General features: G+C 41.4%; 1 protein-coding gene across 4 annotated transcripts in view; it reads left to right on the forward strand.

The window, feature by feature from the left end:
- PATJ (PATJ crumbs cell polarity complex component) overlaps window positions 1–24,228 on the forward strand; it is a 369,539-nt gene that overhangs the window by 77,278 nt on the left and 268,033 nt on the right. For all 4 annotated transcript variants that reach the window (XM_063103640.1, XM_063103641.1, XM_063103642.1 and 1 more), the window contains exons 15-16: window positions 9,272–9,406; window positions 21,441–21,602. In XM_063103640.1, coding sequence (XP_062959710.1) covers window positions 9,272–9,406; window positions 21,441–21,602 — 297 coding nt within the window. The remainder of the gene's footprint in view (window positions 1–9,271; window positions 9,407–21,440; window positions 21,603–24,228) is intronic.

Consider the following 24,228-nt stretch of genomic DNA (forward strand, 5'->3'; position numbering starts at 1 on the left):
GGATAATAAGCACATTTTGTGTACATTTTTAAAGAATGTGATTCTCCTTCTCCAAGCATATGTTCTCTCTCACCCTCACTCCCTAGTTCTCTGCCACCAGTCTTACTAATTTTATGTTCTTTCCTGTTAAATCTCTATGCAGTATGTGAGGGGTACTTCAAAAAGTTTGTGGAAAAAATAGAATTAAAAGATAATACGAACTTTCCATCTTTCCATGAACTTTTTTTTTTTTTGGATCGGTAAGGGGATCGCAACCCTAGGCACCACGCTCAGCCAGTGAGCACACTGGCCATCCCTATATAGGATCCGAACCCGCGGCCTCAGCACTACCAGCGGCACACTCTCCTGAGTGAGCCCTGGGGCCGGCCCTTTCCATGAACTTTTTGAAGACGCTTTGTATATTTGTACTCAGTAACTTCGGTGTAAAAGGGTGGAAGGCTTTAGGTTGAACAGACTTTCAGAACCACCTTTATATGAAACTTACCAGTACATTCAGCTGTTCATTTATTCATTCATTCATTCACCAAATATTTATTAATATCTACTCTGTGTCAGGTCCTAAATGGGTGCTGGGGGTCTAGAAGAGAACAAAACAGGGAAAAAAAATCCTTTGCCCTGTAGAATTTATATTTTGTTTTAGAACTTATATTTTAGAGACCAGAAATAAGCATGTCAGTTAAATAGTATAGATGATATGTGCCATGAAGAATATTAAGTCAGGGAAGATGGATAAGGGCATTCAGGAGAAGAGGTGTGTTTGCAATTTTAGATAGGTTGGTCAGGGAAGGGTATCACTAAGAAGGTGACATTTGAGGAAAAACTTTAAGAGGTGAAATAACCATCCTAACTTTTCTTCTACCTAATATGAACCTTAAAACCTATGTTGTAGAAGATTAAATACAAATACATTTAATATATTCTTTAATTAATATAGCTCAGTGCCAACATATACAAAATATCTAATAAATGGTGGTTTTGTTTCCCAGTTGTATGCTTCTAGTACTTTTAGACTCTGACCTTTCAAAGGCCCTTTTCTTTTAATATGCTATTTAGAAACATTTAATTATTTAATTGAAATTATATTGTGGCAAGAAGTTTTTTTTGTTTTTTTTATTCTTGCACTGAAAGAAAAAGTCATCCATAATTGCATTTTTCTCTTTTCATATTTAGTTGTTGCCATATGTTTATATATTTGTAGTCAGTATACCCATCCTTTTGTGTAGTGTGTGTGTGAGAGAGAAGGGATGTATTGTTTTTCCACGTAACATTATCACACATTTTAATATTTTTCTACAGATTTTTTTATAAATGTCCACAGAGTATTGTTTCATTTCGATAAGCTGTAATTTTTTAAATCCCCTTATAATTGGACGATTAGGTGTTAATTCAGTAGCACCTCATCTCTCCCTACTGTACATAAAATGGACTTTTATTAGCCAATCAAAACCCATTTTACAGATGAAGCTATTAAAGGCCACATGAGTTGAATGACTCGCCTCAAATTGCACAGCTAGATAGTAATAGAGGCAGGTTGCAGCTTAGAGTGCTTTTAATCATTCCTGAAATATTTACTGAGCTCCTCTTCTTTGCCAGACCTTGTGCTACCATCTGTGGAAAGCAAAACAGAAACAGTCCTTGCTTTCGTAGTGCTTAGATCCTGGGCTTGGGTCGGGGCATGATAATAGAGTAAAAAATAACTTGATAATATAGTTGTAGATTGTAGGGAGTGCTGCAAATGAATCAACAGGGTGAGTAGAGCATAACTGGGGGAGGTCACTCTGAAGAGGGAGCCAAGGAAACCTCTCTGAGCTCAGGCTGGATGTCTAACAGTGCAGTGAGCTGGGGGAACAGGTGACCAGCAGGTTCAGCAGCCCTGTTGTGTGTGTGGGAAAGGACTGGCATGTGGGAGGACTGGAAGTTGCTTGTTTCAGAGTGTCTGGGTCAAACTAAGTGAAGAGCAGAATGTTGTTAAATGAGGCTGGTGGGGAAGGCCAGGTGCTACAGGGCTGGAGAGCCATGATGACATTCATGGGCTTTATCCTCAGTTCCGGGTAACACCAGTGAAAGGTTTTAGGTGGGGCTGTGTCATGATCTGATGTCAAGGCTGTAGGTTTTTCCTCTGTCCCATCAGCTTTCTGACTAAGAAAATCATGTTTCATGGCTATAGCTGGTGTTTGTAAGGGTCTAGCTGTCTTTAGATGGTTGCCACTCCATGGCCACCACTGCTGAAGGGATTTACCACCCCAAAACCACCACTCTTGACGGGATGATTCAAGAAGCATCTCCATATGGGCTAATGTTAATAGATAAGGCTTTCTTCTGAGGTGGATGGAGTTGTGGGGAAGAGGGAGGTGGAAGCTACTTACAGTGGCTTAAGCATTAGCTGCACTGCTTCTAGGAAGCTGTTAATCATGACACAAGAACAGTTCCCGCATCTGGGGAGACTTGCACTTTTAGGGATGGCTTTCTTGGCAAGTGTTTACTATTAAGATAATCACAGCTCTATGAGGGAGAAGCATTAAGCTCGTTCTATTGACCTTTCTGCTGGCCATTAATTGTAATACAAATTGAGTATCAGTAATGTCCCTGGTATGGGAAACAAAAACCTAGGTTCTGTTCTCTGGTTTTGACAAAACAGATTGACAGATTTCACTTTATTTCCCTCCTGAATTATATTTCCCGAGCCAGAGAACATTAAAATGTGGTCCCCCCTCCCCCACTCTGTAATAAGCAAATATAATTCTTAAGGCAGTGGGATGTACTGGGTTCTCCAGGAGTTGTGGTGGGTGTTACCATGGGTTACCAGGGCTAGTTCTTTATTTTCAATACATTTTCTTTATTTTTCACAATAACCTTATTGGTCCACAAGCATTTCCTCTTTCCCATTTTTAATATGGGAAAATTGACTGTCAGGCAGGTAAAGTAACTTGCCCAAGTTACTAGTAACTTACAAGTAAGTGGCAGAATTAGGAAATAAATCAAGGGTTATTTGGCTTTTAAGCCTGCTCTATCCTTTCTTTTCTTTTAAATTTTTAATAGATAATAGATGGGCAAGACATCAAATTCAGAAGGTATAGAAGTACATACTGTGAAAAATACGTTTCTCTTACATCCCAGTCCCCTTGCTCTTTTCTCCAGGGGTAACCACTGTTACCAGTTCTCAAGCATGGACTTTTATACTTTTGCTTCTCTCTTTTTGAGTGGAGAACATAAGACACAGAACCAAATAACTGTAGCAGCAGTGGTTACCTTCTAGGGAGAGTGGCATAGTGGAAACATTGAAGGAGCTTCTTCAAAATACACATGCCTTGTTTTGTTCCTCCTGATATTTTGATTTATGTGGGTTTGGGGTGACGTCCCCAAATTTTGATATTTTCCTTGCCCCACTCCATTGAGAATTATTGTTCGGGTATTGCTAAAATGCCTAATATGTGTTCAAGGAAGGAGATATTCTTCATGACAGATGAAGGGGGTTTATTGGGAGGATGGCACTTGACTGTACTCTGAAGAATGGATTTTTTTTGTTTGGTTATTTATTTTAAATTTTTATTGAATTATAATTGATTATACATGTTTTGGGGGTTCAACGTTGATGTATGTTGATCAAATCAGTATTACTAGCATATATATTGTTACAAATTGTACTTATTCTTTATGCCTCTTGTCCAATTTCTCCCTATCCCCCTCTCCCTCCCCTCTCCCCTCTCTAATTGCCCTAGATTTCTTCTCTCCCTCTGAAAGAGTAATGGTTACTCTGTTGATTTTTTGCCTAGATGATCTGTCCAATGCTGAGAGGTGTGATCAGGTCCCCCAATATTATCATAGAGCAGATGCTCCTTCTGTCACGAATAGACTTTGTGGAGAGAGACATCCTCTTTTCTTTACCTCTGCTTGTGACTCTCCTTGTGTCAGTGTACTCCAGTAGCTGGCAGACCATCTGTGTGGTGGTTGTGGCGTCTAGCCACTTTCATGGCAGCCATGGTTGCTGTGGTGGGCCACCCACATGCAGGTGATATTTTTGGCATGCTCCTTGGTGCTGGCAGTGTGCCTGGTTGTGAGAGGGGGTCTGTTCCCTGGCTCCATACCTCAGGACCCCAGGTGGGCCCCAAGGTGCTGGTGATGTGCCTGGACCAGAACTAATTTTTTGTCCTTTGTTACTTCTAAAATAGGGGAGCCTCCTCTGGGGACCAGTACTTGAGTTGTGTTGCTTAGCTAAATTGCTGCTTTGCTGCTGATTCCCTAGGGAAGGCTTTTTGTGCAGCTCAGGTTTTAATGGTTGACTTTACAGGTACTTTCTGCTCTCTAGAGACTCGGTGCACCTAGGTTGTGTAGAAACTCTGGTCTGTGCCTGAGTCTTTTCATCAAAGTGTACCCCATGCAATTCTGTATTCCTGACCAGTCTCTGCACTGATAGGGGTGCTGGTCAGCTGTCCTTGCTGTGCCCCAGTGTTCCCCTGTTGGGCCCGTCTCGCCCACTGCCCATGCTGCAAACTTCATATGGGACGGGCTGTGCACCCGTCCCTTACAGTGACTCATCGGCCTCTGAGTGGCTCCTTTTTTTCAGTTGTTGTGGCTCCTTGCTCCTGTGTGGGTCCACGGGAACCCTATTAGTGGTCTTGCTGGCCTGGGGGCCACCAAAGCCCTCTACTCCCTTGCGACTTCATCCGGAGGGCACAGCTGTGGCTTTTGCTGGCTCCTGCTTCATGCTCCACCCTTAAAGAGGCCAGGGCACGAAATGATCGGAGTTGTTTTTTCTTTCTCTCGTTGTGGCTTCTCTCACCTTCATGCACTCCATAGGTCTCTCCTCTTCTTCCCCTGAGCTCAGTGGCCCCAGCTTGGCTGTCGCTTTTTTATAGTTGTAAATTGGTTGACTTGTGGGAGAGAGTGACACAGGGGACTGTCTATTCCACCATCTTGACCGGAAGCTCTTGACTGGATCTCTGAAGAATGGACTTGGACAAGTGAGTACAATGAATATTCCAGGTGGAGGAATTACCACGAACACAGGTAGGGAAAGAGTCAAGTACAAAGAGTTAGGTCAGGTGTCAAAAACTCAAATATCACATGGGTCAGGCAGGTAACATAAATGATATCTAAAATGATAGATGGCAACTGATGCTTGAAGTTAAGTTATTGAACAGAACTTTGAATATACTACTGTACAACAGAGTACATATTATATATTTCTTGAATATTCAGAATTAAAATTTTCAAGGGATGAGAAAAACAAATATAAATGAAGCTCTAATGGATTGATTGGTTGTTTTGCCTGACCCCTAAGTGAACACAACTAACTTTGGAGGCCATTATGCTTGTGGTCATTACTTTAAAACTCATAGCCTCGGTTTTGGACAGTTTGTTTTTTATTTATGGGAAATTTAGTAACTTCCTAATCTTTAAGCCTAAGTGGCTATTTAATGCTTTCACTTTGTATGTGTGTGTGAGGGAGAGACAACAACCAATCATGAAGTTCTTTCTGTTTTATTTTGAGTTCAACTTTTTTGGACACCTCTTCCCCCATCCCACTGTCACTTCTTGGAGCATTTCTTTCCAGAAGTTTTTTCTCCCATATGATATGAAGCCATATCATATATATTCCCACTTGAGCATTTTGATGTCTCATTTTAGTATCCTAATAGTAGAGCTTTTAGCGAAATGAATGGGCTGTGGTTTGATCTCTTTTGATCTTCATCATTTTAGCACTGACAGTAAATCACACAATGGTCACACTTCCCTGGGATGCATTTCCTTGTATCCTTCACTTGTCATATCAGGAGCATGAAAACCCTACTGCACATTAACTTTGTTGGTTTAAATAGGACCCCTCACAAAGTGCATTGAATAAGCGTAAGAAAGCATGACACACGGCATATGTGAAGGCATCAATCATCTGCTGCACCCCCTCCTGTCATTCTGGCACTTTCTGCTCTCTGCCTAAGAACTCAGAATACCTAAGGGGTGGACAACTGAAAGAGACAGATGAAATTGGTTGATCTGTTTAGTTGCTAAGTGCAGGTGGGACAGGTAATTAAACAGGCCTACTCCTGCGGAGAAGCCTGCAGCAATGTAACATGAAGTCTCAGAAACCCAGCTGTATTCAGATTTAGATTCAGAACTAATATTAGGTAGACCTCCTTCAGATTGACAGATTTTGTAAACATCATTTCTGGTTTATTTGTTCAGCATGATTGAAAGTAAAGCATGTGTATTTTGTTCACAGTTTAAGTTTTCTGGGGAGCGTGTGGTGGTTACAGATATCTGGGGGAATAGCCTAGAAAGGGTATGGGCCTGTCCTAGAGGACAAGGGATGAGCCTCTGCTGATCTTCAGTGCTCTAGCCCATTCCTGACTTCAGCTGTTCTACGGAGGTGGGAATGGGGTCATTCATGTGAATAGGTCAGGGTTAGAGGGGAGAGTGGAAGGGGAGATTGGAACCAGTTTCCTCCTTAACCCTATTATCTTTGATGGAGGTGTGATATATAAATAGAAAAGATCTCTCTGTGTATAACAGTGTCTTTGTTTTAATTTAGGCACTATTTCTGTATAGAAATTGTTGCCACCATCTACTCATTTGCTCATACCACATATTTAGCAATTATCCTTTTCACTCACCTCCCATAAGATATCCTCTAGCAGGCCTTTTGTATGGCTGACTCTTAGCATTCAACTCTCACCTTAAATGTCCCTTTCTCCGAGAAGCCAGCTCTGATCAGATTTCCAGAATGGCCTCCACCCACTTGAGCTCTTACATCATGACCCTGATTAGTTATTTGTAGCACTTCATCATGATTTGTAATTACTTGTTTGTTTTTCAAACACACGTTTTCCTTTGATGCATTTCTTTGTATCCTTTCTTTATCATATCAGGATCATGATAATGAATGCTGCTGCTTGTTGTTTGATTATTATCTGTTTGCTTGTGTCTACTTCCTTGCTTGTTTATTGTCTCTGCCACACTAGATGTTAGTTCTATGAGGACATAGACTGTTTCTTTTCTTCACTCTATATTTTCAGTTCATAGTTCAATGCCTTGCACATAGTTTACACCCTGTAAATATACACTGGTTGTCATGTCCATACTAGATTTTAGATGACTGGTATGCTAGTAAATGTCTAGCTCTCAGAAAAAAAAAAAAACAGACCCAATTTGTAGCTTATACCATTATCTGTGGTGTAAATACTCCTACCCCATAGATTTTAAGCCACCAAAATGACATCAGTGATCAGTGAGTCAGGAAGCAATGTTTAATTACCTGTTCCAGCTGCATCTAGCTAATAAACGAATCGTCTAATTCATCTGTCTCTTTCAGTTGTCCACTCTTTCGTATTCTCTGAGTTCTTAGAGAGTATTCCCCCATGTGGATATTATAGATATAAATCACTTCAAGAGCATAGATATTAGTAAAGTGTAATGAAAGATAATTAGGAAGTGATGGAGTTTGAGTACTTATTACATTTATTTTTAATATTATTTAATTGTACTTTATATAATTTAATTTTTGATAATGGCTGTTTAACAACTGGCTTGCAAAATTTCTGAAAATTAAACAATTTGCTCTCACAAGTCAGTGCAACAAGCCAGCTTCAGCACCCACTGGAGATGACCTGTGGCTGGATCCACTGACAACTCTCTGCCCTGTATTGTTTGGCTCCTAAACAAAGGAAAGAAGACAGTGGCAGGGATGGGTGGGTAGACTGTTCTTACAAAACATTTCTCTGAGAGTTTTTGCTACCCTCCATTACATATACTACTAAAGAAAATAACACTAATGTCTCCTTATATCTTGATATACATGATGTGGTACAATGACTAGACCAATGAGGTGGCAGCAATGAGAAATGAAAAAATCAGAGAGTGAACAGGAATAAAAACAATTTTAATCTTAATCCATAGAGAGTACAAGAACATCTTATTGCCAGAGGTGATTGTAGATCCTAAAGTGCTTAGTGGTAAAGAGCACTTAATTTTCAGAAAATTATCCCAGGGCCAGAAGTCTCTCATGCCTATTTTAAATCATTGAGTTCTTAGTCAGCTGGACTAGTTGCCACTTCACATTTGTCCGCGTGTCTGTAGTGCGACGGAAATGAGTCCCAGATGGTGTCTGAAGCAAGGCCTGTGGAACTGTGGGGACTCAGAGCAGATGACTGGGGGGAGATGACAAGCTCAGGGATAGGGGATAATGGGGAATAGGAAAATTGAGGGAAAGAGCCACATTGTGGATGAATTGCCACTCTGTGTAGGATTTTCTCCTTATAAAGTATAGTTAGAGGTGGCCCTGGTGTTTTTAAGTAAACAGACTATCGATATAGGAAATATAAATCATAGTTAGTACCATTTACACATTTGAATTTATACAGCCACAGTTGGAAATCATTAGCTCCATCTTTGAAAGTCAGGGGATTGGAGTTTGGTGAATACCCTTGATCTCTGTAGCCAACAAAAATGAATGCAACTCGGATGCTGTTTACTCTGACATTGGCTAGTTTCTCAACCTTTGACTCGTATCTTGGCCCTTATATTCATGAATTCTTATAAACCAAAAGAATCAATCCTAGAGTGGATAATGACTGCCTTCCCCCAAATTGGAAATGTTCTCACTTAAGTTGACTAGATGGAAAAAGATGTCTTGAGCGAGGTGCCATCTTCCACAGATTAATTTAAATAACATTTAAGGAGCCCATGTTTAGGGCCTGGTACTGTTCCAGAGCCTGAGGTTATAGAGATTAAAGATACAGACTGTGCCTTCAAGTAGGGGGCAAAGTGAGGGGGACAGTAAAAACAAAAAAAAGGAATTCTAAACACAGTATGTTATGAGTTATTGTAAAGATGTGCACAGGGTGATCTTAAACCCCTCGGGGAAGCACAGCTCACAGCTTCCTGGAAGCGACACTTCGTTGGTATAGAAGTGTGAGTGGGAGTTAATAAGGTAATAAAGACAAGTTAGGATGTTCTGGAGAAAAGTGAAACACAGCATACAACTGGGAGCTATAGGAAACGTGGGGTGCCTAGAGCTTAGAATCGAAGGCAGGACTTTGTGCAGCTGTCTCTCCATTCTCAGGGAATCCAAAAGGAAAAGAGGAGGGAGAATGAGAAGATCAACAACTTTGCAGTTTTGCTTGAGGCTAGTTTCCTCATTATTGTCCTCTTTTGAGGATGTTGATGATCTGATTCAAGAGGTGGGGTTCTCGTGTTATAGTAATACTTGATGGGGGTTTAATAGCTGGATGTGTCCTGGTTGTTTCTGATATCATTGCTCTGTGTTTTGCTACAGTTGCTGCCTATTCACACTTTAAGACTTGGTGTGGAAGTGGATTCCTTTGATGGGCACCATTATATCTCTTCAGTTGTTCCTGGTGGTCCTGTTGATACACTGAACCTCCTACAGCCAGAGGATGAGCTTCTTGAGGTAAAATTTATGGGGGAAGAAGGACATAAGGCAGGAATTTTTAAATTCTGTGAAAATGTGTTCTCATCAGAAATCCACTGAGTTACAGTGTCACCAATGCTAATGTAATGTGAGCCATTTAGAATCAAAAATACCAAGTTTATTGGAGGATAAAGGAAGTAGATATTATGCTTTCAGTTCATTTTTCCCATCTTTTGGAGTTCCTGAGATACCCTTTTGAGTGTTTATTTAAATGACTGAGAAAGAAGTTTGATAGCATAATTGGTATTTTTTTTAGCAAATTTTTTTTTTAAAAGGATCTGATCCCTGACTCTTGTTGAAACATGTAGCACGATTTATACGCAGGTTTTGTTGACTATTTCTAGTAAGGATTGGAGTGTATGCATAGTTGACTGGTTTTCAACTCCTTGGGACTTTTCCCTCAGACCGTCAGCTTTAGTGGGCTTGCTTGGACTCTCCAGCTTCTTTTCATTCACAGCAGTTCTAGAGCACCTCTGCTTTGAAAGGACTTTCTTGAGAGGTTTTGTTAGATTGAAAAGTTCCATAGAACACAAACAAACAAACAAAACAAACTGAAAGTCCTAATTTTACAGATAAGAAAATAAGGCACTAACTTTCCCAACTTTACACACTGAATTCATTGTAGAAAGATAACTTTAGTTAGTGTTTCCTAACTACCATTTCATTGCTATTTTCAAATACGTCACTCTACCTCCTAAGCCCCTAAAAGAGATGTAGGGAATGGTCAAACAAGAAGACTGCACAGAAGAGGGTTCTCCCAAGAATTAGAAGCCATAAGAAGCCCTAGATTGGATTTAATAGAATTAACTTAGTAGCCTCAGCCAAGATTAGAATTTTATGGGCTCTCATTTTAGAGACTTTTCTAAAATTTGTTTGCTCAAATTCAAAAGACAAGGATAGCGAATACAAGGATAGTGAAGTATAATTCCATGTACTTCAAAAAGTTCATGGAAAGATTTGTATTATCTTTAGATTCTGTTTTTTCCACAGACTTTTTGAAGTATCCTTGTAGGTTTCATGTTGAGTGCGAGTATCTAACCACCTCAAAGAGTATGTTGAGAAGAATTCTGGGTTGAATTTTGAGCTTGGAGAAAAGTGCTATGACTAGTTATCAAATTCTGTTATAAGCATGGGAGGGCAGGGTGTTGGTGTCCTGTTTTAAGATGTAGTAAATTGCTTCTTTTTAGGGCTATTCGAGGGAATGGTATTGGGATGCTTTTCGCAGATTAATGCCCTTAGTTTTACTGGATGACTTATGTTTTCTTTTTTGGTGCTGAGAGTATGTCTTCCTCTTGTGATTGGCAGGGCACCGGGCACAGCTTTATGGATATCACCCATGATAATATGTAGATTGGAGACCATTGTTATAATATGTGGTTATTGAGTATTGAGAAATGAGATATATTTGTTTGGGAGTTGTAGAGGTATGAGTAAAACTAATTTAGTTTTTTTTTTTTTTTTTTTGGTGGTAAAATATCCGTAACGTTTACCATTTTAACCATTTTTAAATGTAAAATTCATTGGCATTAAGTATAAATCACTGTGAGTATGTGGTAGGTACTAAAGAAATGTTGGAGTAGAGCAAGCATAGGTGATTCCAGCCATCAACTAAATCTTCTGTGCTTTAGCCGAGATTAGAATCCCATGGGCCTACCACCTTGTGATAAAATGTGATATGATAAGGTAGCATGAAGATTTTTTGAATTCTTATATATGGATTTCTAGTGAAAGAACTTGGGATAAAGAAGCACAGGTTTGAAAGTCAGAAGAGTTGCTTTGGGTTCTGAATTTGCCATAGCTCAGCCATGTGTCCTTTGGCATGTCACTTAACTTTTTTGAGAATCAGTTTCTTCATCAATAAATGCCTACTTTATTATATGTTTGTGAGGACTTAGTGAAATATCATCCATGTGAACTATGAAGCATTATCTCACTGTCAAATATTGGCAATATTATTACTACCAAAACATCATTTTAACAAGCTTTATGGGCTGGGCTGAGGATTGAATGTGGTAATGTAGTGGAACAGCACTTGTATGATATTCTGTACTCTGGAAGTGTGTATGTGTCTGTGTGCATTTTCTAAAAAAAAAAAATTCCAGATATTTGAGACTTGGTAGCACCTAAAAGGGTTTTAGTTTGAAGGACCTCAAGAAATCCTGAAATCTAAAATAAAAATTTTCTTCTTCCGACTAACCGACTATAGAAATAAAAAAATCTCTGTAAAGTTAGCCAAATAAACTCCTGAACTCAAAGTGTGTGTGTGTGTGTGTGTGTGTTTGTGTGTGTGTGTTTAATGTACTCCTAAGAGTTTAAAACCAGAAACACAAATATGCTTTGGGGTTAGAACACTGTGCCAAGTCTCAGCCCAGAACAGCTATTTACAGCAGCCATAAATCCCCCTAGATAGGAAGGAGTTGATAATGGGAAATGTGACCAATCCCTTTAGCAATAGAGAGTAGTGAGGAGGACTACCAGGCACTGCTATAATAATTGGAGAAAATTCAAATGAATAAATAATGAGCTAAATAAATATTTAAAGTTACTCCAAGATAAAAACCTGAAAAGTGACTTTCTAATTTGTTGCAGTGAATCACAAGCTAATACTCATGTATGGGTAGAATTCCTGCTTTGATTGTATCAGCTTGCTTTTCTTTTTAGTTTAAGTTACTTACCATTAAGGTGGTTTTAGAACTTTCTTAGCTTGTGGCACCAGTTAGCACTGTGGATGTGGTGTGACCAGTGATGGGTACTTCCCTGTGCCTGCTTGTGTAGAGGTTGACTTGAAGTTCTTGTAAGGAAAAACCTTTCATCTGCTGCTGAACTTGCTGTTCTCTGGATCCCTTCAGCAGACATAAAGTCTTGGGAGATGACATTTACTTTTCTAGTAGGGCTAGCTCCCTGAAGTGCGTGTGGGTCTCTACCATGTGGTGGTTTCTTTGTAAATAATTAAGAGGCAGGGAGATATATGTGGCCTAATGGCTAAGTGCTTAGTATGTTATAGGCTTAAGAGTGGTTCCCAGGGATGGTTGAATCAAGGCTCACCCTGCTGCAGATGGGATGCTTCCAGCAACCCAGCGTCCTCTTATTTTCTGCTGCAATGACAGATTTGTGGAAAGGCTACTGCCAGTTATCTGAACATTAGCACTACACTTGACAGAAATTAATGCCAGACTAGAAATATCTTTAAAACTAGTAATGCTGCTAAAACCCTCCCAGGAAGGTAGGAGTCAGATTTGAAAAGATTATTTGTTGCTTGGCTTGTGTTCAGCTTTTTGGGAGCAGCCTCTGATCATCTTTCAGTGATCTGTGTTAGTCCATTTCTGTTGCTAATAGCAAAATACACTGAACTGGGTAATTTATAAGAAAATGAAATTTACTGCTCACAGTTTCAGAGGCTAAAAGTACATAGTCCAGGGAACACATCTGATGAAGGCTTTCTTTGGTGGTGACTTCAGTGATGGCAAAGAATCATATTGCAAAAATGACAGAGCAGAGATTAACCTCCTCATGTGCTCTCCTTTTAAGGCCCTCAGAATCATGCCCCCAACCACCGTTATTGATCTATTTGCTATGGCGTGGTGCTACAGTCTAATCACCTCTTCAAGACCCCACCTTTCAATTACCATAGTAGGATTTCCCACCCTCAGCAGTTACAGTGGGAATTAAGCTTCTAATATATGAACTTCAGAGGACACAATTCAGTTAATCCACAGCATTGCGTCCCTGGCCCCCAAAGTTTATGTCCTTCTCACAGGTTAAAATACATTCATTCTATCCCCAAAGTCTTAACTTGTTTCAGCTCAAAAGTGCAAGTTTCAGGGCCGGCCTGTGGCTCACTCGGGAGAGTGCGGTGCTGAAAAGTGCAAGTTTCAGAGTCCCATCTGTGAAATCAAAACAAGTTATCTACTTCCAAGGTACAATGGTGAGACAAGCATAAGGTACATATTCCCATTCAAAAAGGGAGAAATAGGCCAAAAGAAAGGGGTAACAGGTCCTAAATAAGTCCAAAACCTAGCAGGGCATGCATCACATCTTACAGCAGATGAATCATGTACCTTGACTCCATGTTTGACATTCTCTGCATGTTGGTGTGGGGGTTTGGTCCCCAAGTCCTTGGGCAACTCTGTGCCTATGGCTTTCCTGGTCTCAAGTCACACTTCAGCTCTCCCAGGCTAGGTTTGCACCCTGGTAGCTCCACAATTCTGGGGTCTCCATGGTGGTCCCACTCTCATGGCTCCACTAGGCATGGCACTGATGGGGGTTTTCTGCTGCAACTCTGACCCCACATTTCCACTCAGCATTGCTCTAGTGAAAACTCTATGTGGCAAATCCATGCCTGTGACAGAGGTTTCCCTGGGTCCCCAGCCTTTTCCATACATCCTTTGAAATTGGGGTGGAGGCTCCCAAGCCTTCACAGCTCTGGCATTTTGTGAGCCTGTAGACTTAACACCACGTGGACATTGCCAAGGCTTCCGACTTCATTTTTCCGAAACTGCTGGTCCAGCCACACCTGGTGCCAATTTAGCCATGGCTGGAGCAGCCAGAGCAGCTGAGGTGCTGGTGCTGGAAGCAGCTTCCTGAGGTGGCCCTGGCAAGCAAGCCTGTGGAGAGTGTCTCGGGCCTGTTTTCTGATACTATTTGGTCTCCCTAGGCCTCTGGGCTTCTAATAGAAGGGTTGGTTCCAGAGGCTTCTGCAATGCTTTCAGAGCCTTTTCCCCTTTCTCTTGATAGTCCCCTTCTTTTGTACTAATCTTAGCTCCGTTGCATTTTTCTTCTGAAAATGCTTTCTGCTTTTCTACCACATGGCCAGGCTATAAATTTTCCTAATCTTTATGCTCTGCTTTCCTTTTAATTGCACACTCTGGCTTTATGTCATGCCTTTTCTACCATAACTCAGTATAGGCTGTGACAAGTAGCCAGGCAGGTACCTTAATGCTTTACTGCTTAGAAATTTCTAATGCCAAATACCCTGGGTCAGCACCTTGAGGTTCCATATTCCATAAAGCTTTTGAGCATGAAGAGAATGCAGCCAAATTCCTTGCCAGTTCATAGCAAGGGTGATCTTTGCCCCAATTTCCAGTAAGTTCCTTCTCATTTACATCTGAGATCTCACCAATATGGCCTTTACTGTCTATATTTATATCAGCATTTTGCTCACCACCATTTAACCAGTCTTTAAGAAGTTCCAAACATTCCCTGGTTTTCTTCTAAACTCCAACCAGAAGCTAGGCTTTTTCTAGCCTGCTCAAATTCTTCCAGCCTTTACCCATTACCCAGTTCCAAAGCCACTTCAACATTTTCAAGTATTTGTTATAAGCAACACACCACTTCTCTGGTACCAGTTTTCTGTGTCAGTCCATTTCTGTTGCTTATAACAAAATACCTGGAACTTGGTGATTTATAAGAAAACAAAAATTTTTTTTATTTTTATTGAATCAAAATTGATTATACATATTTTTGGGGTTCAACGTTGAGATATGTTGATCACATCAATATTACTAGCGTATATTTTGTTACAAATCGTAATTATTCTTTATGCCCCTTATCCAATCCCTCCCCATCTCCTTTTCCCTCCCCCCTTCCCCCTTTAAGTACCCTAGATTTCTTCTCTCCTTCTGAAAGAATAATGGTTACTCTGTTGATTTGCTGCCCAAATGATCTGTCCAATGCTGAGAGGCATGATCAGGTCCCCCAGTACAATCATAGAACAGATGCTTCTTCTGTCACTCTGAAATGGGCTTTGTGTAGAGAGACATCCTCCTCCTTTCTTTATCTCTGTTGGTGACTCTTTTGTCAATGCACTCCTGTGGCTGGCAGACCATCTGTGTGGTGGTTGTGGCATCTAGCCGCCTTTGCAGCAGTCATGGCTATCAGGGTGGCTGTGATGGACCACCCACGTGGAGGAGATGATTTTGGCATGCTCCTTAGTGCTGGCAGTGTGCCTGGTTATGGGGAGTGTCCGATCCCTGGCTCCATACCCTGGGACCCCAGGCAGGACCCAAGGTGCTGGTGAGGTGTGCCTGGTTGTAGAAGGGGGGGTCTGGTCCCCATCTCCATACTCTGGAACCCCCAGCAGGACCCAAGGTGCTGGCAAGGTGTGCCTGGTTGTGGGAGGGGGCTCCGGTCCCCTTCTCCATACCCTGAGACCCCGGGCAGGCCCCGAGGCACTGGCAAGGTGTGCCTGGTTGTAGGAGGGGGGTCTGATCCTCAGCTCCATACCCTGGGACCCTGGGCACATGGTGAACCTTGCCCTTCTCAATGTCCTGGGTCCTGGGGCAGGCCCCAACGCGCTGGTGAGGTGTGCCTGGTTGTGGGAGGAGGGTCCAGTCCCCTTCTCCATGCCCTGGGTCACGGAGCAGGCTCCAAGGTGCTGGTGAGGTGTGCCTGGTTGCAGGAGGGGAATCTGGTCCCCTTCTCCATGCCACAGGTCTCTGGGTGGGCCCCAAGGTACTGGTGCAGTGTTCCTGGTTGTATGTGGGGGGTGTCCAGTCCCCGGATCCATGCCCCTGGACCCTGGGTGGGCCCCAAGACACTGGCGCAGTGTGCCTGGTTTTGGGAGGGGCATCTGGTCCCCTTCTCCATGCCCCAAGTCCCCAGGTGGGTCCCAAGGCACTGGCAAGGTGTGCCTGTCTGTGGGAGGGGGGGTCCGGTGTCCAGCTCCATACTCTGGGACCCCAGGCAGACCCCAAGGCACTGGCGAGATGTACCTGGTTGCATTAAGAGGGTCCAGTCCCGTTCTCCCTGTCCCAGGTCCCCAGGTGTGCCCTGAGGTGCTGTCAAGGTGTGCCTGGTTGGTGGGGGGGCCCGGTCTCTGGCTCCATACCCCAGGACCCTGGGCAGGCCCTGAGGCACTGGTGCGCTTTGCCTGGTTGTGGGAGGGGGGGTCCAGTCCCTTTCTTTATGCCCTGGGTGCCTGGGTGGGCCCCAAGGCACTGGCGAGGTGTGCCTGGTTGTGGGAGGGTGTCCAGTCCCCTTCTCCATGCCCCAGACCCCAGCAGGCCGCAAGGTGCTGGCTCAGTGAGCTTGGTTGCAAGAGTGGGGGTCTGGTCCCACTCCCTGTGCCCTGGGTCCCCAGGCGGGCCCCAAGGCTCTGGCGTCGTGTACCCGGTTGTGGGAGGGGGGGTCTGATCCCTTTCTCCATGCCTCAGGCACCTGGGTGGGGCCCTGAGGTGCTGTCATAGTGTACCTGGCTGTGGGAACGGGGTCCAGTCCCTGTCTGCTAGCCCCAGGTCCCTGGGTGGGCCCCGAGGCATTGATTGTGTTCCTGGATGTGGGAGTGGGGTCCAGTACTGGCTCCAATTGTTGGGTTCCTGGGCGGGGCCCCAAGGTGCTGGTCATGTGAGTGGTTGTTGGCTGGGGTCCTGCCTCTGGCTCCATGCCTCATGTCCCCTAGTGGGCCCCAAGGCATTTCTAGTGTGCCTGGGCCAGAACTAATTTTTTGTCCTTTGCTTACTTCTAACATGGGGGAACTTCCTGTGGGAACCAGTACTTGAGCTGTGTGGTTGAGTAAATTGCTGCTTTGCTACTGTTTCCCTAGGGAAGGCTTTTTGTGCAGCTCAGGTTTAATGGTTGACCGTATAGGTACTTCTGGCTCTCCAGATATTTGGTGTACCTGGGTTGTGTAGAAAATCTGATCTGGGTCTGAGTTTTTTCATCAAACTGCACCCCATGCAATTCTGCATTCCCAACCAGTCTCCTCTGAGTGGTCCTGCACTGATTGGGGGGCAGATTGGCTGTCCTTGCTGTGTCCCAGTTTTCTCCAGGTGGGCCCGTCTCCCCCACCGCCCATGTTCCAAACACTTCCCATGGGATGGACCCTGAGCCGGTCCCTTGCGTTGACTCATCGGCCTCTGAATGGCTCCCCTTTTTCAGCCATTCTGGCTCCTTGCTCCTGCATGTGTCCACGGGAACCCTGCTAGTGGTCTTGCTGACCTGGGGGCCACCAAAGTCCTCTTCTCCCCTTCTGCCTCCAAGTAACTTCATCTAAAGGGCACAGCTGCGTCTTCTGCTGGCTCCTGCTCCATGTGCTCCAGCATTAAAGCGCCACAGCCCGAAACGCTGAGAGCAGTTTTTTCTTTTTCTTACCGTGGTTTCTCCTGCCTTCGTGAGTTCCATAGGTCTCTCCTCCTCTTCACTGGGGCTCCAGTGGCCCCAGCTTGGTGGATGTTACATTTTTATAGTTGTAAATTTGTTGATTTGTGGGAGAGAGTGACACTGGGGACTGTCCATTCTGCCATCTTCACCGGAACTCCAAGAAAACAAAATTTGACATAGCCCAGCAGCTGGGTCTCAGCCCAAGGCCTGGAGGGAAGTGCCCACAGCCCAGCAGCCGCTGAGGTGATCCAAGACCCTTGTGGCACCAGGGCCCAGTCTAAGCCTGGAGGGAAGCGCCCACATTCACAGCAGCTGCTGAGACCAGAAGAAAGTGGAATGATATATTCAAAACACTAAAAGAAAAAAATCGCCAGCCAAGAATTCTTTACCAAGCAAGGCTCTCCTTCAGAAATGAGGGAGAAATAGTGTATTTCCAGACAAACAAAAACTGTGGGAGTTCACCACCACATGACCAGCCCTGCAAGAAATTCTCAAGGAAGTCCTGCATCTGGAATCAGAATAATGATGATCACTATCACGTATACACAAGAAAGAGCGAAACCTGCCATTAAAACAAAAATGCCAGGGGAGGGAGAAGGGAGGGAGGTTTTGGTGATGGGGAGCAATAATCAGCCACAAAATAAAATTTTTAAAAAAATTAAAAAAAAAAAATGCCAGTGAGAAAGAGTAAGAAGCTAAATCATGCCACCTCAGATTTCCAACTAACATTGAAGAAGAGAAATAAAAGGGGAAGTAATGATCAACAGATATTTAAAACATCTAAACAAAAAGCAATTAAATGACAGGAATTAAACAATACCTGTCAATAACTACCCTAAATGTGAATGGTTTAAGCCAATTTACAACAGTCACACACAAAAATAAAATACCTAGGAATCAATTTAAACAAGGAGATGGGGGAGTGCTATGATGAGAACTACAAATTACTATTGAAAGAAATTAAAGAAGACACAAAAAGATGGAAAGACATTCCATGCTCTTGGATTGGAAGAATTAACGTTGTGAAAATGTGTATTACCCAAAGCAGTCTACAGATTCAATGGAGTCCCCATCAAAATACCAATGACATTCTTCACAGAAATGGAAAAAACAATCTCAACATTCATGTGGAACAACAAAAGACCCCGAATAGCCAAAGCAATCCTGGAGCAAAAAAACCCCAAAAAACCCAGAGGCATAATGCTACATGACTTCAAATTATACTGCAAAGCTACAGTAACCAAAACAGCATGGTACTGGCATAAAAATAGACACTTGGGCCAGTGGTGCAGAATAGAGAGAACCCAGAAATCACCCCTCAGGTTTACAGCCCTCTGATATTTGACAAAGGCAACAAAAACATACATTGGGGAAAAGACTGCCTCTTCAGTAAGTGGTGCTGGGAAAATTAGATATCCATATGCAGAAGTATGAAACTAGACATGCACTTCTCACCTATACTAACATCAACTCAAAATTGATTAAAGACTTAAGTATGACATGAAACTGTAGAACTACTAAGGTTAAATATAGGGGAAACACTTCAGCAACTAGTTCTGGGCACAGACTTTATGAACATGAGCCCCAAAGCACAAGCAACAACAGAAGAAATAAACAGATGGGACTATATCAAACTAAAAAGCTTCTGCACAGCAGAGAAAACAATCAACAGAGTGAACCACAACCTACAGAGTGGGAGAAAATTTTTGCTAACTATGCATCCAATAAGGGCTTAATATCCATAATATACAAAGAACTCAAGCAGTTACACAGTAAAAAACCAAATAACCCAATTAAAAAATGGGCAAAGGAACTGAATAGACATTTTTCAAAGGAAGACATACAAATGGCCAACCAACAGGTACATGAAAAAATACTCAACATCACTAGTCATCAGGGAAATGCAAATTAACCACACTGAGATATCTCACCCAGTTAGACTGACTATAATCAAAAAGACAGAGAATAACAAATGCTGACGAGGATGTGGAGAGAAGGGAGTGCCCCTACACTGTTGGGTGGGACTGTAAATTAGTACAAGCCCTGTGGAAAACAGTATGGAGGTTTCTCAAACTATTACAGATAGATCTTCCATACGATCCAGTAATCCCACTTCTGGGTATATACCCAAAGGAATGGAAATCATCATGTCGAAGGGATACCTGCACTCCCGTGTTCATCAAAGCTCTGTTCACAATAGTCAAGATATGGAACCAACCTAAATGTCCATCAATGGACAATTGGATAAGGAAAATATGGTATATGTACACCATGGAATACTACTCTGCCATAAAAAAGAATGAAATTCTCACATTTGCAATAACATGGACAAGCTTGGAGAAACTTACGTTGAGTGATAAGCAAAGCACAGAGGGATAAATACCATATATATTCAGTCATAAGTGGGAGCTAAGAGAAAAAGAAGGGAGAAAAGAAAGACCACAATGGTGTGTTGCACTTGGAGAGGGAGAGAGTATACCTAGAGATACAAAGTGGAGTGAGGAAAGGTGGATGGTGAGGGAGGTCTGGGATAATTAGGTGGGGGACACAGGTTATAATCACAGTTTGTGGTAGTGGGCATGCTGCCAGTATGGATCTGGCCATCACATCTTAGGCACAAGTGGTGACAGTTTGCTTTGTATTCCATAAATATTCATAACCAATAAAAAAAAGAAGACAACAGAATTTATCACTTATATTTCAGAGGCTGGAAGTGCATAATCCAGGGAACATATCTGGTCAAGGCTTTCTTTGGTGGTGACTTCAGTAACAGCAGAGTATCACAGTGTGAAAATGGTGGAGCAGAAACTAACCACCTTTACCACAGAACCACACCCAGGACCATCATTATTAATCCATTCACAATAACATGGTCTTATAATCTAATCACCTCTTGAAGGCCTCACGTTTCAGTTACCATAATAGGATTTCCTACCCTCAACAATTACAGTGGGGATTAAACTTCTAGTATACGAACTTTAGATATTATATATATTATATATATGGGCGACACAGTTCAATCAATCCATGCTGTGCATGACCTGCACTCAAAACTGAGAGAACTGTTTGAACTAAAGTCATATATATGAAAAATTATAATAGATTAGCTTTCTCAATCATCTTTGGTGCAAAGTATTATTATTATGCACCAAAATAATATGGAATTTATATAATTTTTGGTGGTAAGGATTCATCTTGAATAAGGAATAGTTATATATTTTTTCTTTTAAACATATGGGACACTTGGGTAAAATAATTTGAAAACTGACATACTTCCTAACATACTTGATGGCTGTATCAGCACAGTGTAAACGAATGAAACTGATGCAAAGTTATATGTATCTCTTTTGAATAGAAGTCATTTTTCTAGGATGGTATGTGAAGAAATATTTTGAATTTAACATTCAATTTTAACTGTTGAGTATCCTAGATTTTTGTATGTGCGCATTATAAGTTAAGCAGTTTTAACAGCCTTGAATTTAGTGTCTATAGTGATATTCCTATGAAATGAAAAGGCAAACGGAAACAGTCTTAAGAAGGCTATACATAATATTTCAAGTGTTTAAGGAGGGATGGTAGAAGTAGGTGAGAGAATATAACACTGAATTATTGAAAGGAGAGACCATAGAGGTGTGAAAAATTAAGTAGATGACTTACCCAGTAATAGTTGTACTCTGCGTATATTTTATACTTTACTCACCCAAGTTCAGTAAAGATTTAGCATTAATTTTTATAAATTTCAAGGATTTCTAATGTTTTAATTACTACTAAAATAATCTGATTAAATATAGGCCCTTTGTTTACAGGGAGAATAGAATGATGTCCTGTTTTCATTTTGGTAGATTAGTGTAAGCAAGAGAGTTTTGTTTTTTCACTTGGGGCCTCCTCAATTTTGACTTATCCCCTATCTTCCCAGGTCAATGGTGTGCAACTCTATGGAAAATCTCGCCGAGAAGCAGTCTCCTTTCTTAAAGAAGTGCCACCCCCTTTCACCTTGGTTTGCTGTCGACGGTTGTTTGATGATGAGGCCTCTGTAGATGAACCAAGGACCACAGAAGTCTGTCTTCCTGAGACGGAGGTACTAAATGAATATGCTGTGGTTCCCATAGGTGTACCCATTCATCAAGGATGTCCCAAAGAGTGTCCTGCAATATGAATGGAGAGAAACCCACCTCACCTTGTCCTTTTTTGACTAAGGCTTTTCAAATTGTTACTTTTCATTTAATGTCATAAAACTCTTTCTTTTCCTTGGAATGTTGGCAACATTGATGTGTATGCATTTTGATTTTAGAGAACTTTTTAAAGTAATTGCCTGGACTCGTTACTTTTGACTTCTAGTTCAACTCAGTTCATCTTAATATGTTTAAGATATTGGTGAGTGTTGCATATCTAACGGACTTTCCTTTTTCAGAGCATTAAAAATATGAAGATCTATGATTAATTTTGAAGTGAGTCTAGACATTGCCATAAAAGCCTTTAGAAGGTCAGAGAATGAAAGAACACTTTCTATGCTCTTGATACTCTTTTTAAAAGAGCATTGTAATTATGAAGAGTTTTGAGCACATGCTTTGCCATCTTATGCCATTTGTAACCTCCTCTTTTATGTCACTTTTCCTTCCTTTCCAGACTCTTTAAAATTATCATTCCATTAACACCAGTTTTGATACATGGGTCCTTCCCTTTTATCTGTCTTAGGTCTGGGTTTCAAGGTACATGGACCCTAATCCTGCCTCTACCACTTAATTATTGTGAATCTTTGGGTAAATAACTTGACTTTCTGTTCATATTTTCCCTCTGAAAATGGTGATAGTACTTACCCACCTCTTGAGCTTGAGAAGGAAATGAAGTCATGTGTGCAAAGGTCTTAGCACAATCCCTTCCACATGCAATGTGCTCAGTAAAAGTTAGCTATAGCTGTAGCTATATATAAAGTCTCCTCCAGTCCATCCATCTTTGTTTTCTGACTTCCTCAAGTACTTAAGAGTCTAGCACCCACCGTCTTGTAGTCACAGATATTTTAGTATGTGTTAGTATTGTTTTTCCAAGAAGACTGTCAGCTCCCTGTGGGCAGAGGCCATATCTTGAAATTATTTTCTATCTCACAGTGTTTTATTCTGTACTGAGCATATGAGGGGCTTAGTAAATTTTTGATTATTGGTTGATAATCTTTTTTTTTTCTAATGTTTATCTTTTGTAAAAAATATTTCAAAGAGGAGATTCAAATGTCACACTTTCATGTCTTGCTATCCTTATGAAAATGAAATGTGGGTAGTGGTTTCCCTCTGAAGGCTGATAAAAATGCCTTTAATCTAATCTTCCAGGGTGTGTAAATCACCAACCCAACTTGCTGACTCTATGCTCCCATCTGTCATGCTTTACCACAATGGGTGAACAACAGCTTTGAATTATGCTAAATGTCAGCCTTGCTGCCCATTAGTTGATTGCTTTCCATTCTGTAAATAACAGGAGTTATACAGAATTGATTGTATCAAAGTGATATATTTCAGGTTAGAGTAAAATATCTTAAGTACCTTGGATGCCTTGAAATTTCTATAAGCTTGGGTTTTATAATTTTGTGTCTTAAAATCCTGGCTCTCTTTTCCATCTCTTTTCATTTATCCTGATACTATCCTACGTTCCTAAACCCTATCTGGTTAGGCAGCTCAGCCAAAATTCTAATACTCATTATTCAGTGAGGGTATTAAATGCCATAGTAAAACATCAATCATATTGTATTAGCCATTGGAACTTTTTATTGGAAGATATAAGTGTTTTCTTTTTAGGTACATCACTTTCTCATATAGGCTGAAAGATAGAAATTATTGATCCAGAACATTCTCACTAATCTCAAATTTTGTAATTCAAAAACCTGGAAATTGTTCCCAAGTTTAGATTCAATCCACCATGGATTGGGTATTGAACATCCACGTCTCGCAGCAACAATTTGAAATCTGGACCAATCCTAATTTTAAAAACATTTTTGTGTTAGCTATTACGCCTTTCTCTTCCAAATTATGGAAGAGGTTTTTTTTAGCACCTTCTCTGATTCCATTAAGTGGATTTTCTTATACAGGTCACTCAAAATTATGTTTGTAGGAATGATGCATTTTCATTTTATTTACTGAGATCACCTGAAGTTTTAAGAAGTGTACTTTAAAAAATTATTTAGTCTAAAGCTTTGTTAAGAAGGAATTTTAAAAGAAACACATTCAAAGATAGATGATTCATTAATGTGTTGAGCAAATATTGAATAAGTGCCTGCTATGAGCCAGTCACTATATGCATTGAGAGTATGATAGTCCTCACAGAGTTTCCATTCTGACATTCTTTTAGGATTTCTTTTAGTTGCTAGGTCTATAAAAGAAGATCATTCTTGAGCTCAGATAGAAGTTGAAATTATTTGGGGGAAAATAAATCAGATGAAAAAGCAGTACAATGCTATTAATATAAAACAGAAGCATTTTTGAAGCATCCATTATCCATCTGCATATTGGACTTGCTGACCTTCTCATTTAGCTTCCTGGAATTCCACATAGCAGCAACTCTTCTCCCTGAAAGGATAGGGGGTCTGGAATAATGGGACTGTTGGGTGTGAGGTAAGGAAATATAACTGACGACCTTTGTGCTGGGCAGTTGTGCTGACCTATTTCCTCCAAGATCAGATTTTCAGTATTTCAACTCAGTTGTATTTTACTTATTTTTAG

This window comes from Cynocephalus volans, chromosome 8 (genome assembly GCF_027409185.1).
Source record: "Cynocephalus volans isolate mCynVol1 chromosome 8, mCynVol1.pri, whole genome shotgun sequence".
Taxonomy (NCBI): domain Eukaryota; kingdom Metazoa; phylum Chordata; class Mammalia; order Dermoptera; family Cynocephalidae; genus Cynocephalus; species Cynocephalus volans.